The following is a 14270-nucleotide window of genomic DNA, read 5'->3' as shown; positions in this document are numbered from 1 at the left end:
CAAACTGGATGGTTGGGAGAAGTTGCTCTCAGAGGATGTGTTGGTACCATTCTTTATTTGTGGCTGTGTTCTTAGGCAAAATTGTGAGTGAGCCCACTCCCTTGGCTGAGAAGCAACCCCACACATGAATGGTCTCAGGATGCTTTACTGTTGGCATGACACAGGACTGATGGTAGCACTCAACTTGTCTTCTCTGGACAAGCTTTTTTCCGGACACCCCAAACAATTGGAAAGGGGATTCATCAGAGAAAATGACTTTACCCCAGTCCTCAGCAGTCCAATCCCTTTACCTTTTGCAGAATATCAGTCTGTCCCTGATGTTTTTCCAGGAGAGAAGTGGCTTCTTTGCTGCCCTTCTTGACACCAGGCCATCCTCCAAAAGTCTTTGCCTCACTGTGCGTGCAGGTGCACGCCTGCTGCTATTCCTGAGCAAGCTCTGTACTGGTGGTGCCCCGATCCCGCAGCTGAAATAACTTTAGGAGATGGTCCTGGCGCTTTCTGGACTTTTTTGGGCGCCCTGATGCCTTCTTCACAACAATTGAACCGCTCTCCTTTAAGTTCTTGATGATCCAATAAATGGTTGATTTAGGTGCAATCTTACTGGCAGCAATATCCTTGCCTGTGAAGCCCTTTTTGTGCAAAGCAATGATGACGGCACGTGTTAACCATGGTTGACAGAGGAAGAACAATGATTCTAAGCACCACCCTCCTTTCGAAGCTTCCAGTCTGTTATTCGAACTCAATCAGCATGACAGAGTGATCTCCGGCCTTGTCCTCGTCAACACTCACACCTGTGTTAACGAGAGAATCACTGACATGATGTCAGCCGGTCCTTTTGTGGCAGGGCTGAAATGCAGTGGAAATGTTTTTGGGGTTTCAATTCATTTGCATGACAAAGAGGGACTTTGCAATTAATTGCAATTCATCTGATCACTCTTCATAACATTCTGGAGTATATGCAAATTGCCATACAAACTGAGGCAGCAGACTTTGTGAAAATTAATATTTGTGTCATTCTCAAAACATTTGGTCACCACTGTAGGCGTCACCTCCCCAGCTATACATTTTCTGATCTCATTGAATTTCCCTCTGGCTCCCCTGTGGAATGTCCATTATCCTCTTTGTTTAGCCAGAATCCCACCTCATCCATCTTCCGTTCTGGGCCTGTCCCTGCTGTCTGATACTGGCAATTTCTTCTTCTCTGATTAGGTCATGGTTTCTAAATTAGCATACACACAATTTCATGACCTAAACTTCTTGAATACTAAACAGTAATTGTTCACTACACAGGATACAAACAAACTACAGTTTAACTTGAAACATGTTACATTTTAATATAATCCATCAATACTATAAATGTAGGTCCATCATCATTTCTACACAGTTTCGTTTTGGTTTTAGTCATTTTATCGACGATTGAGAAACATTTTCCTCCGGTTTTATTCCATGCACTTGCCATCTCCCGTTTGGACTGCTGCAACTCTCTGCTGGCTCACTGCTTGTGCCATCAAACCCCTGAAACTCTTCCAGAATGCCTCAGCCTGCCTCGTGTCTCACTTTCCCATGTTCTCCCACATCAGCCTGCAATCTGGCGCCTAGTTGAAACTCACATATATTTCAAGACCATGTCAGGACAGTCTCTGCCCATTTTCCTGAAACATCTGAGAACCTTTTTTATTGCACTTGTCTGTTCTCACTAGTGTTGACTTTGCTGATAGTTGCTTTATTGAGGAAAAATGTTGACTTAATATGACTGTGATATGTGGTTGTCTCTAGCTACCGTAAAGTGAATGCACTAACTGTAAGTCTCTCGGCATAAGAGAGTGATAAATGACCTAAATGTAAAATAAGTCATGTATCATTTTTTTATATTGGTAATATACACTGAGTGTACAAACATTTATGTACACCTGCTCTTTCTATGACATGGACTGATCAGGGGAATCCAGGTGAAAGCTATGATCCCGTATTGATGTCACTTGCTAAATCAACTTCAATCAGTGTAGATGAAGGGGAGGAGACAGGTTAACAAATATTTTTTTAGCCTTGAGACAATTGATAGATGGATTGTATACAGTGTCATGCAAAAGTATTCACCCCCCTTTCCATTTTTCCTATTTTTCTTTACATTACAAGCTGTAATTTAAATGGATTTTTATTTGGATTTCATGCAATGGACATACACAAAATAGTCCAAATTGGTGGAGTGAAATGAAAAAAATGACTTTTTTTTTAAAAGAAAAAGTTAACAGAAAAGTGGTGCGTGCATATGTATTCACCCCCTTTGCTATGAAGCCCCTAAATAAGATCTGGTGCAGCCAATTACCTTCAGAAGTCACATAATTAGTTAAATAAAGTCCACCTATGTGCAATCTAAGTGTCACGTGATCTGTAACATGATCTCAGTGTATATATATATACGTGTTCTGAAAGGCCCCAGAGTCTGCAACCCCCCAAGCAAGGATCACCACCAAGCAAGCGGCACCATGAAGACCAAGGAGCTCTCCAAACAGGTCAGGGATAAAGTTGTGGAGAAGTACACATCAGGGTTGGGTTATAAAAAAAATATCAGAAACTTTGAACATCCAACGGAGCACCATTAAATCCATTATTAAAAATGGAAAGAATATGGCACCACAACAAACCTGCCAAGAAAGGGCTGCCTACCAAAACACACGGACCAGGCAAGAAGGGCATTAATCCGAGCGGCAACAAAGAGACCAAAGATAACCCTGAAGGAGCTGCGAAGCTCCACAGCGGAGATTGGAGTATCTGTCCATAGGACCACTTTAAGCCGTACACTCCACAGAGCTGGGCTTTACAGAAGAGTGACCAGACAAAAGCAATTGTTTTAAATAAAAAAAATAAGCAAACATGTTTGGTGTTTGCCAAAAGGCATGTGGGAGACTCATATGGAAGAAGGTTCTCTGGTCAGATGAGACTAAAATGGGGATTTTTGGCTATCAAGGAAAACCCTATGGCTGGCGCAAACCCAACACCTCATCACCCCGAGAATACCATCCCCACATTGAAACATGGTGGTGGCAGCATCATGCTGTGGGGATGTTTTTCATCGGCAGGGAAACTGATCAGAATTGAAGGAAGGATGGATGGCACTAAATACAGGGAAATTCTTGAGGGATACCTGTTTCAGTCTTCCAGAGATTTGAGACTGGGACGGAGGTTCACCTTCCAGCAGGACAATGACCCTACGCATACTGCTAAAGCAACACTCGAGTGGTTTAAGGGAAACATTTACATTTTTTATTTTGCATCATCAAAGTGGTAGGTATGTTGTGTAAATCAAATGATACAATCCCCCAAAAAATCTATTTTAATTCCAGGTTGTAAGGCAACAAAATAAGAACAATGCCAAGGGGGTGAATACTTTCGCAAGCCACTGTATGTGTGCCACTTTATTAAACAGTGAATAGGCAAGACAAAATATTTAAGTGCCTTTTTATTGGAGTGTGGTAGTAGGTGCCAGGCGATTATACCCTGATGAAGACAGCTTGTCTGTCGAAACGTTGAACATTACATTTTTGCATCTGAGCTCTGAGCTCCTACAGTGTTCCACTCCGCTAGCCAGCACCTCGCTTAAATAGGTGTGGGTTTCTTTCGTCTTTAGATTAGCAGGTGCCAGGTGCACTGGTTCAAGAACTGCTGCTGGGTTTACACTTAACAGTTCCAGTGTGTATCAAGAATGGTCCACCACCCAAAGGACATCCAACCAACTTGACATAACTGTGGGAGGCATTGGAGTCAACATGAGCCAGAATCCCTGTGGAATGCTTTCGACACAGTTTAGAGTCCATGTTCTGACATGTTGAGGTTGTTCTGAGGGTAGAACAGCCTCAGGGGTGTTCTGGGGGGCTTTATAAAATTAATTTTATTTATTGATTGATTTCATCCACACTGAATACAGGAAGGACACACTTGGTTCCATGCGGAAGAGGATTCTATTGTCCACGTGGAACAGCCAATCAGCATCCTTGTCCATCCGGGACCTATGGAAACTTATCAGGATTGGCTGACGAATCGGAATGCTCTTTGTGTGAACCGGGGATGTACTGTAAAGGAACAGGTATATATTAGCATCCCAAATGGCACCCTATTCCCAATGTAGTGCACTACTTTTGACCAGGGCCCATAGGGAATAGGGTTCCATTAGTGCAGGGCTTATAGCAGGCTATTATTTGGTACCCAAACTGTATGTGCTCTAGCCAACTCTTCTATCGTCCGTTGTCATGCCATACAATATCATAGGAGTTAGGCTAGAGCACATGCAGGGATGAGGCTAGATACAGTATATATAACAGTAACAGTTCATTTGAGTTCATAATCATGTTATTTTACATTGTTTTTCTGAATATTTTTGGGGGAAGGGAGAATTTACCCCAGTGGTCCATGCAGTGCAGGGTTTGTGTGTTTTGGGGCCGCCTCTCAACCCTCCCCCTCAGACAACATCACAGGTGCTCCATGTCCTCCTGGATTCCACTGTCCTGTTGGAAGCTCCGTACCATCGCCCTGCCCTAAAGGCACATTCAGGTACCCACTGCGTGTGATATCTATACAAAATAAAGGCAGCTGTTAAGATATTGTCAGAGTATGTTTCATATTTACATTTTGTGTGGGACATTTTTATTTTTTTGTTTGTTTTTTTGTTGTTGAATTTTACCCCCTTTTCTCCCCAATTTCGTGGTATCCAATTGTTTAGTAGCTACTATCATGTCTCATCGCTACAACTCCTGTACGGGCTCGGGAGAGACGAAGGTTGAAAGTCATGCGTCCTCCGATACACAACCCAACCAAGCCGCACTGCTTCTTAACACAGCGCGCATCCAACCCAGAAGCCAACCGCACCAATGTGTCGGAGGCTACACCATGCACCTGGCAACCTTGGTTAGCGTGTACTGCGCCCGGCCCGCCACAGGAGTCACTGGTGCGTGATGAGCCAAGGATATACCTACCGGCCAAGCCCTCCCTAACCCGGACGACGCTGGGCCAATTGTGCGTCGCCCCACGGACCTCCCCGTTCACGGCCGGTTGCGACAGAGCCTGGGTGCGAACACAGAGTCTCTTGTGGCACAGCTGGCCATGCAGTACAGCGTGTGTGGGACATTTTGATAGATTTCATATTTTCATATCCTTTCCAATATTTTATTGTCACTAAAACATGTTTTATAATATACATATAGTGTATAACAGTTCTAAGTATTCCGTAACAATGTGTACCCCACCTGCCAATGTAGTTAGTGCCATGATGGTAAAACTTGACAGATCTGTAGCCTTGTTAATGTTCAGGGCGTATATTTTCTTGCAGTGAGCAAAGTGGACTAACAGAGCCCTCCCAGTGTCGTAGATGTGTTCCAGGGTTCTACTGTGCAGAGCCAGGCCTTAAAGCAGTCACTGGAGCCTGTCTGCCAGGTGAGAGATTAACACTTATTTAGCATTTAAGTATTAGTATTGTATTGAATTGGGGGGGGGGGGCCCCGCCTGGGACTCATACCATGTAACCGTTACACTAAGACGTCCAAACCTATTGACGAGTTCACTAGGTGTTGGGTTAAGGTCGCTACATTACCCCCTTCCTTCAGAAGAGCGTGTTCTCACGCTTCTCTGTTCCAAGTCCCTCACGGGTACATGCCTCTCTGATGGCCTCATGTGCACCATTATCACTTCTGACACCAAAGTAGCGTTTTTGAAGGGTTGTACTGGCCGGGACACGAACCTGGGTCCAGCAACTGTCAAGCCAACACCTTAACCATCACACCAAGACGTCTGAACCCATTGATGAGACAGCTATGTGATGGGTTATAGTCGCTACACTATTATTTTTCCATTTTCAATCTATTATTCCACTTGAAGGACTTCGATATTGCAACCATTATTTTATTATGTTATTTTATTGTGTTACTTTTTATAATTTTTTTACTTTAGTTTATTTGGTAAATATTTTCTTAACTATTCTTGAACTGCACTGTTGGTTAAGGGCTTGTAAGTAAGTAAGCATTTCACGGTAAGGTCTACATTTGTTGTATTCGGCGCCTGTGACAGATAAAGTTTGATATGACATGGTCAGTGTGAAAGGCACCTACATAAGACCGGACCTCATAACACTTTCAACTGCTTATGTAGTGCTTATGAATGCAATATGTATGTATGAATGCATTATGCATGTGAAATCAAATTACATTTAAGTTTATTTGTCAGAGCATATTGGTGCATTCAATGACATCCAGTGGAACAGCCACTTTACAATAGTGCATCTAAATCTTTTAGGGGTGGGGGGTAGACCTTAAATCAGTGAAATGCTTGTAGTAGACCTTACAGTGAAATGCCTAACCAACAGTGCAATTTTTAAGTAAAAAATAGGTATTAGGTAAACAATAGATGTAAAGAAATAAAAAAAAAAACAGTAAAATGACAGTAGCGAGGCTGTATACAGGTCGGTGATCAGGCCTACACTGTTGTGTCGTCTGCAAACTTAATGATTGTGTTGGAGTCGTGCCTGGCCATGCAGTAGTGGGTGAACAAAGAGTACAGGAGGGGACTGAGCACACACCCCTGAAGTGCTCCAGTGTTGAGGATCAGCGTGGCATATGTGTTGCTTCCTACCCTCACCACCTGGAGGCGGCCTGTCAGGAAGTCCAGGATCCAGTTGCAGAGGGAGGTGTCTAGTCCCAGGATCCTTAGCTTAGTGATGAGCTTTGAGGGTGCTATGGTGTTGAACGCTGAGCTGTCAATGAATAGCATTCTCACGTAGGTGTTGCTTTTGTCCAGGTGGGAAAGGGCAGTGTGGAGTGCAATAGAGATGGCATCATCTGTGGATCTGTTTGAGCGGTATGCAAATTGGAGTGAGTCTAGGGTTTCTGGGATAATGGTGTTAATGTGAGCCATTATCAGCCTTCAAAGCACTTCATGGCTACGGACGTGAGTGCGACGGGTCTGGAGTCATTTAGGCAAGTTTCCTTAGTGCTCTTGGGCACAGGGACTATGGTGGTCTGCATGTGCTATAACGTTTTCAATTGAAGTGTTACCATATATTTGTAGGTTTCTACTGCTTGGAAGGGTCCCAGAGTGCTGCCCCGATGTCAGGTGTATTTGGAGGTGTTTGTAACCCAGGCCACTACTGTGAGAGTGGGACCAGTGTGCCTGCATCCTGCCCTGCTGGCACCCATCACAATAACACCGGAGGGAAGAAGAGCGATGACTGCAAGCCATGTCCTGATGGTAACTTAATGATCTTCAGAGAGACTTGAGCTGATGACATTTTAAAAATTGTACGGATGCCCCATCCCTCTACTACTACGATTAGTTTGTCTTGTTAGTTTAGTTTGTCTGTTTAAGAAATCTGTGTCTCCTGGCTCATAGACTACTTTCAGGATAAGGAGCCATCTAACGTTCAGTTGTAAAAATAATGACATTCGGATGTAAAGATTTCTCTGTGAAATGTCCATTCATTGTATCTCATCTGTTCTCATCTCTCAAAAAACAAACTGCATACAGTATTTGATGTTGTTTGTGACATTGTAGGTTGGTTCCAGGACTTGGAGGGCCAGAGGAGTGTAAGCCCTGTCCCCCTGGCTCTCACTGCCTGACCACCAACACAACTGGCAGCACCAGTGGCCCCATCACCCCTCTGCCCTGCCCAGCTGGCTATGTCTGCCCCAGAGAGAGCTCCTTCAGCCAACCCTACCCCTGCCCCAAAGGCACCTACAGCCCTACTCTGGGACTCACATCCCTTGGTGAGAAATAATATACTATAGTTAGGGACAGGAGTTTTTCCAGACCAAACAAGGTAGATGGTTTATGTATGGCCAGGAGTTTTTCATCACAGCCAACAGCTGACCAGGAAAGACTCTTAGCCCTAGCTTTATCTCTAACAAGCGCCCAAAGGGCCCAGAGGTTTTCTTGGTCAGGTAATGCAGCAACAAGGACAAAACTCCTGGCCGTACATGTATTATCTGCATTATTTGAAATGGTAATCAGCCATAACCCTTTGTATTAATTATGTTTTGAATTATTATTATTTATTTTTTCAAATAAAATTGCATTTTGTTGTGTCAGAGCTAATGCATACGTTTGTTCCACTGTGGTTACAGGAGAGTGCTTGGTTTGTCCGGCGGGCCAGTTCTGTGGATCAGAGGGTCTGGTTGAGCCCACTGGACCCTGTGCTCCTGGGTTCCTCTGTGTTACTAGGGCCACAGTGCCCAACCCCACCGACAACAGGACAGGGTCAGCCTGCCCCCTCGGATCATACTGCCAACTAGGTTTCAGAGCAGGTACAGTACAGAGGAATTGTCTCTACACTCTGAGGGCCCATACTCAGACTTGAGGTAAATAGACTTAACATGGACTTCAGTCAATAAAACATGGACTGACAGTAAGTCAACAAAAATTGGACCTAAGTCAACTTATCTCAAGTCTGAGTAGAACCCATAGGGCATTTGTCTTAAGATGTTTGTTGTTGTTATTATGATAAGAACAAATGGTTACCTGCTATGTGTACATGTACACTACCGTTAAAAAATTTGGGGTCACATACAAATGTACTTGTTTTTGAAAGAAAAGCATTTTTTTGTCCATTAAAAAAACATCAAATTGATCATAAATACAGTGTAGACATTGTTAATGTTGTAAATGACTATTGTAGCTGGAAACGGCAGATATTTGAATGGAATATCTACGTAGGCCTCTACTGGCATGTTCTTTAAATAGTACCCGCAAAACACCAGTCTCAACGTCAACAGTGAAGAGGCGACTCTGGAATGCTGGCCTTCTAGGCATTTGCACAAAAAAAAAGCCATATCTCAAACGATTAAGATGGGCAAAAGAACACAGACACTGGACAGAGATATGGCTTTTTCTTTGCAACTCTGCCTAGAAGGCCAGCATCCCAGAGTCGCCTCTTCCCTGTTGACGTTGAGACTGGTGTTTTGCGGGTACTGTTTAATGAAGCTGCCAGTTGAGGACTTGTGAGGCATCTGTTTCTCAAACTAGACACTCTAATATACTTGTCCTCTTGCTCAGTTGTGCACCAGGGCCTCCCACTTCTCTTTATATTCTGGGTAGAGCCAATTTGCGCTGTTCTGTGAAGGGAGTAGTACATAGCGTTGTACGAGATCTTCAGTTTCTTGGCATTTCTCGCATGGAATAGCCACAAGAATAGACTGACGAGTTTCAGAAGAAAGTTGTTTGTTTCTTTTCATTTTGAGTCTGTAATCGAACCCACAAATGCTGATGCTCCAGATACTCAACTAGTCTAAAGAAGGGCAGTTTTATTGCTTCTTTAATCAGGACAACAGTTTTCAGCTGTGCAAACATAATTGCAAAAAGGGTTTTCTAAGAATCAATTAGCCTTTTATAAACTTGGATTAGCTAACACAACGTGCAATTGGAACACATGAGTGATGGTTGCTGATAATGGGCCTCTGTACGCCTATGTAGATATTCCATAAAACATCTGCCGTTTCCGGCAACAATAGTCATTTACAACGTTAACAATGTCTACACAGCCTCCCTGGTGGCGCAGTGGTTAAGGGCGCTGTACTGCAGCGCCAGCTGTGCCATTAGAGACACTGGGATCACGCCCAGGCTCTGTCGTAACCGGCCGCGACCGGGAGGTCCGTGGGGCGATGCAGAATTGGCCTTGTGGCGTCCGGGTTAGGGAGGGCTTGGCCGGTAGGGATGTCTCGTCTCATCACGCACCAGCGACTCTAACCAAGGTTGCCAGGTGCACGGTGTTTCCTCCGACACATTGGTGCAGCTGGCTTCCAGGTTGGATGTGCGCTGTGTTAAGAAGCAGTGCGGTTGGGTTGTGTATCGGAGGACGCATGACTTTCAACCTTCGTCTCTCCCGAGCCCGTACGGGAGTTGTAGCGATGAGACAAGATAGTAGCTACTAAAAACAATTGGATACCATGAAATAGGGGTAAAAAAATCAAATTTAAATTTAAAAAACAACGTCTACGCTGTATTTCTGATCAATTTTATGTTATTTTAATGGACAGAAAATGCGACCCCAAACTTTTGAACGGTAGTGTTAGTTGGCGAGCAGAGGTTCTAATTTTTCTACGATTTAAAATGAAGTCTGCTTGTTTGAATGAATACCAATGAATCAAACTAGTAACTCATAGGTTATCATTGCGCAATTATCATTTTACCAAATAAAAAACGAGGCATGTCTGTATTGCTTAAACAATGTTCGACCTCGTGTTAATGGTGGGAAACCCTTGTAGGTGCTTGTGCCCCTGGGTTCTTCTGTGACTGGGGCTCCAGTAGTACTGAGGAGGCCCTCTGTCCAGCAGGCTACTTCTGTCCAGGAGGAACTAGGACCCCCCTGGCCTGTCCTGCAGGGACACACAGCTCAGTGACAGGCAACAGCCACCAGAACAACTGTACAACATGTCCTGATGGCTACTACTGTCCGGGTGGGTGAGATGGTTGGGTTTCAACTTCAAACAGGATTATCAGTGTCATTTTAAAACCTTAAGATCAGCCATTGGTTTAACATTTAATTATATCTGATGATATATTTCATGTTAGTGAAATTATTTTGACAATAAATATATTCCCTAATTCCTATCAATTGTGGTATTTCCACCAGGTTTGAGGTCATGTTATTCCAGTTGAATTCCTATATCTTGCGTTGGACATAGAATTTTGGTTCAAATTGACGCCAACTCTGTGGTAGAATTCACCAACCCTTTCCACTTCATACCTTAGCAGGATTCTGTGTAATGTTTCTCATGTCATGTGTGGAGCAGGAGAAGGGGTGGTCTATCCAGTGGCCTGTCCTCTTGGTCACTACTGCCCTCCTGGGATGGCCGTGGGTGTGAAGTTCCCCTGTCCCCCTGGCACAGTGCAGAGCAAGCCTGGAGCCTCCAGCCTGGACCACTGTCTACCATGCCCTGCAGGTGAACCTTACACATTACCACCGACTAGGGTTTCAACATTCCGGGTAAAACATATCTTTCGCGTTTCAAATGACATCTTCCTTTTCCCACTCCTTTTTGACTAGAGCCAAAGTAGTGCGCTGTATGGGGGAATAGGGTGTCATTTGAGACGTACTCTTGTATGTCCACAGGGATGTTCTGTGCCCTCCCTGGGCTCTCCCAGACAACGGGGCCTTGCCAGGCAGGATACCACTGTCCCCCAGGTGCCATCACACCCAATGCTACTGAATATGAGGTACCCTTGTAGTAATATTGAATGAGCACAAACAACAGTGGTCACGTTTTGATATGTTGACTCTTTCTGTGCGTGTCATACCCAAGTACCCTACAAGGGACATTTTACCACACTGTGATGGGGAGTTGATCAAAATCAAACGGTATACAAGGAATTCATGTTTCTTCGTTGTGTTGTTTTCCAGCAGAATTCTACCAGTAATAATCTGTGCCCCCGTGGCCACTACTGTCCAGCTGGCACTGGCTACCCTCTTCCGTGCCCACCGGGCTCTCTCTCCAGCTCCCTGGGACTGAGGGGCTTAGAGGAGTGCCAGCCTTGCCCCCCTGGGCACTTCTGTGACAGGCCTGCGCTGACCGCGGATGCCGCCCCGTGTAGCGCTGGGTAACAGAAAAACATGCTGCTCGTCTCCTAATGAGGAACCCTCAGCTAATGCCTGAGCATAATGCAACGAAAACTGATACAATTTATGTAGTTCATCTGGCAGTTTATCTCTCTATCTCAACTGACCTGGAAACAGAGGAAAGGAAATGACTCAGAAAATGCAGTTGTTATGCTCACTGAATTTATGTTCCTCTTGTGCTCATTGCTGTTAGAGAAAGGAACAAAACAGACTCAAATCAGCCAATCATGAGATACAGATTGAGATAAGCATTTCTTGGCCATCTATTTTATATATCTACACTCTACAGTTTGTGGTTGACTCTTTCTCTCCTTATCTAGGTATGTGTGTCTAGGGGGTAGCTCCAGTGCCCACCCCTCTGATGGTCTCCATGGTTACCTGTGCCCCACAGGGCATCGCTGTCCTGTTGGCACAGCTTCAGCGGTACCCTGTGAGCCTGGCACCTACAGTCCTGCCCCTGGTGCCGCCCACTGCCTCACCTGCCCTAATGGCACCATGTGTCCCTCCTCTGCCACCCAAGAGCCCTCTCTCTGCCCTGCTGGTGATTATAACAAATACAATCATAATGTTATAGAATGTAATATCACTATTACTTCTCAAATTAAATGTAGAAATTGCATCTTAATGTGAAGTAATGCATTTCAATACATTTGAATAGAATTCACATCATATACAACACGCTTCATTGCCAGTGATTCACTAGTATGCTGTAAGTGAATGCACTTATTCACAGCAGCCGTTTTCCGCTTCTCTCCTTTTCCCACCCAGGTCACTTCTGTCCTGCCCGGTGTGTGTTACCCCTGCCCTGTCCTGTTGGGACCCTCAGTGAACAGACAGGAGCCCCCTCGCCCTCTGCATGCAGGCCCTGCCCCTCTGGGCTCTACTGCAGCTTGCCCGGCTCCTCACTACCACAAGGTCTAGTCAGAGAATAGAAAAGCAAAGAATAGATCTGTAGTAACAGTACTATACTCTTAGAAAAAAAATATGCTATCTAGAACCTAAAAGGGTTCTTCGGCTTTCTCCATAGGAGAACCCTTTGAATAACTATTTTTGGTTCCAGGTAGAACCCTTTCCACATAGTGTTCTACATGGAACCAAAAAGGGTTCTCTATGGGGACAGCTGAAGAACCGTTTTGGAACCCTTTTTTGTAGGCGTATATATACCGCGCAGAGTTGGTGAACCTTTTGGCACTGTAATTCCATACAGATACAGTTGACAATTAATGGACACCTGCTCGTCGAACATCCAATATCACAAGCTTTAATATGGAGTTGGTCCCCCTTTGCCGCTATAACAGCCTCCACTCTTCTGGGAAGGTTTTCCACTAGATGTTGTGACATTGCTTCGGGGACTTGCTTCCATTCAGCAACAAGAGCATTAGTGAATTCAGGCACTGATGTTGGGTGATTAGGTCTGACTCGCAGTCTGCATTCCAATTCATCCCAAAGGTGTTCGATGGAGTTGAGGTTAGAGCTCTGTGCAGGCCAGTCAAGTTCTTCCACACCGATCTCGACAAACCATTTCTGTATGGACCTCACTTTGTGCAAGGGGGCATTGTCATGCTGAAACAGGAAAGGGCCTTCCCCAAACTTTTGCCACAAAGTTGAAAGCTCAGAATCATCTAGAATGGCAATGTATGCTGTAGCGTTAAGATTTCCCTGGAACGAAGGTGCCTACCCCGAACATGTTTACTGTTGCTTGTTTTATATTAAATATGAATTTCTTGCACTGATGACCATTGACTAGATGTTATGCAAGGAACCAAGCAGGACAAGCAGACTGGCTAGAGTATAGAAGCAAACAGGCTGGTGTGATTCTGTGTTTGGTTGTTGTTACCAGGCCAGTGCCAGCAGGGCTACTTCTGCCAGCGTGGAGCACATAGTCCAGCTCCCCAGAGCTCAGCCATCTTTCCCAGGAACGGGCCCTGTCCTGTGGGCCACTATTGCCTTTCTGGGACCCTCTCCCCACTGCCGTGTCCTGCAGGCAGCATCCGAAACCACACCGGTACTTAGAGATACATCAGCGTGATAAGGATTCTTGCTGGGATTCAAGCCAACACAGATTAACGACCTGTCTACTGCGATGGACTTTTAAAGGTGATACATGCTTGAGCTGACATCCACGGTGACCCAATCTCAGAGACCATCTGGGAATTGCCTTTAAAGGTCTATCACAGTGAGCAGGTTGTTCATTTGGGTTGATTTGAACCCTGGCCTTACTTAGTGCTGTTTTTTTTGTGTATTTTGTACAGTCGACTCCTGATAACTGCATATTGGTTCAGTGTAAACTACAAAGTGCCCTTTAAAACCAGATACACCTTTTTTGTTGTTGCTGATATCGGCATGTTGCGCTTTACTGCTAAATGGCATCCATTTATCAGGAGTCAACAGTGATCTGAATACTTACTGGCTCATGGCGGCACATTGCCTTGATTCAAAGATGTGATCTGAATAATGCTAAACGAATGTAAGAGTCTGAATGTAATTTGTTACTGTTATCCAACAGGTGGGTTATCCTTAGACAGCTGCTCCCCTTGTCCCCATGGACACTACTGTTCCGTTGAGGGCCTGGCCTCCCCCAGTGGCCTGTGTGCTGCTGGCTTCTACTGCCCGTTTGACTTCTCCTCCACCACGCCCTATGCTTTCCTCTGCCCTAAGGTGAGCCTTGTCCTGCTTG

General features: G+C 44.8%; 1 protein-coding gene across 1 annotated transcript in view; it reads left to right on the top strand.

The window, feature by feature from the left end:
- Positions 1-7091: 7091 nt before the first annotated feature.
- si:ch211-286b4.4 (uncharacterized) overlaps positions 7092-14270 on the top strand; it is a 36553-nt gene continuing 29374 nt past the window's right edge. Inside the window, exons 1-11 of the mRNA XM_052468746.1 lie at positions 7092-7233; positions 7548-7748; positions 8106-8285; positions 10242-10433; positions 10770-10919; positions 11090-11193; positions 11378-11574; positions 11914-12134; positions 12362-12508; positions 13434-13598; positions 14100-14251. Coding sequence (XP_052324706.1) covers positions 7092-7233; positions 7548-7748; positions 8106-8285; positions 10242-10433; positions 10770-10919; positions 11090-11193; positions 11378-11574; positions 11914-12134; positions 12362-12508; positions 13434-13598; positions 14100-14251 — 1851 coding nt within the window. The remainder of the gene's footprint in view (positions 7234-7547; positions 7749-8105; positions 8286-10241; positions 10434-10769; positions 10920-11089; positions 11194-11377; positions 11575-11913; positions 12135-12361; positions 12509-13433; positions 13599-14099; positions 14252-14270) is intronic.

This window comes from Oncorhynchus keta, chromosome 18 (assembly GCF_023373465.1).
Source record: "Oncorhynchus keta strain PuntledgeMale-10-30-2019 chromosome 18, Oket_V2, whole genome shotgun sequence".
In the NCBI taxonomy this organism is placed as follows: domain Eukaryota; kingdom Metazoa; phylum Chordata; class Actinopteri; order Salmoniformes; family Salmonidae; genus Oncorhynchus; species Oncorhynchus keta.
Note: the sequence above shows the minus strand (reverse complement) of the source record. Positions and strands in the feature narration are given on the sequence as shown.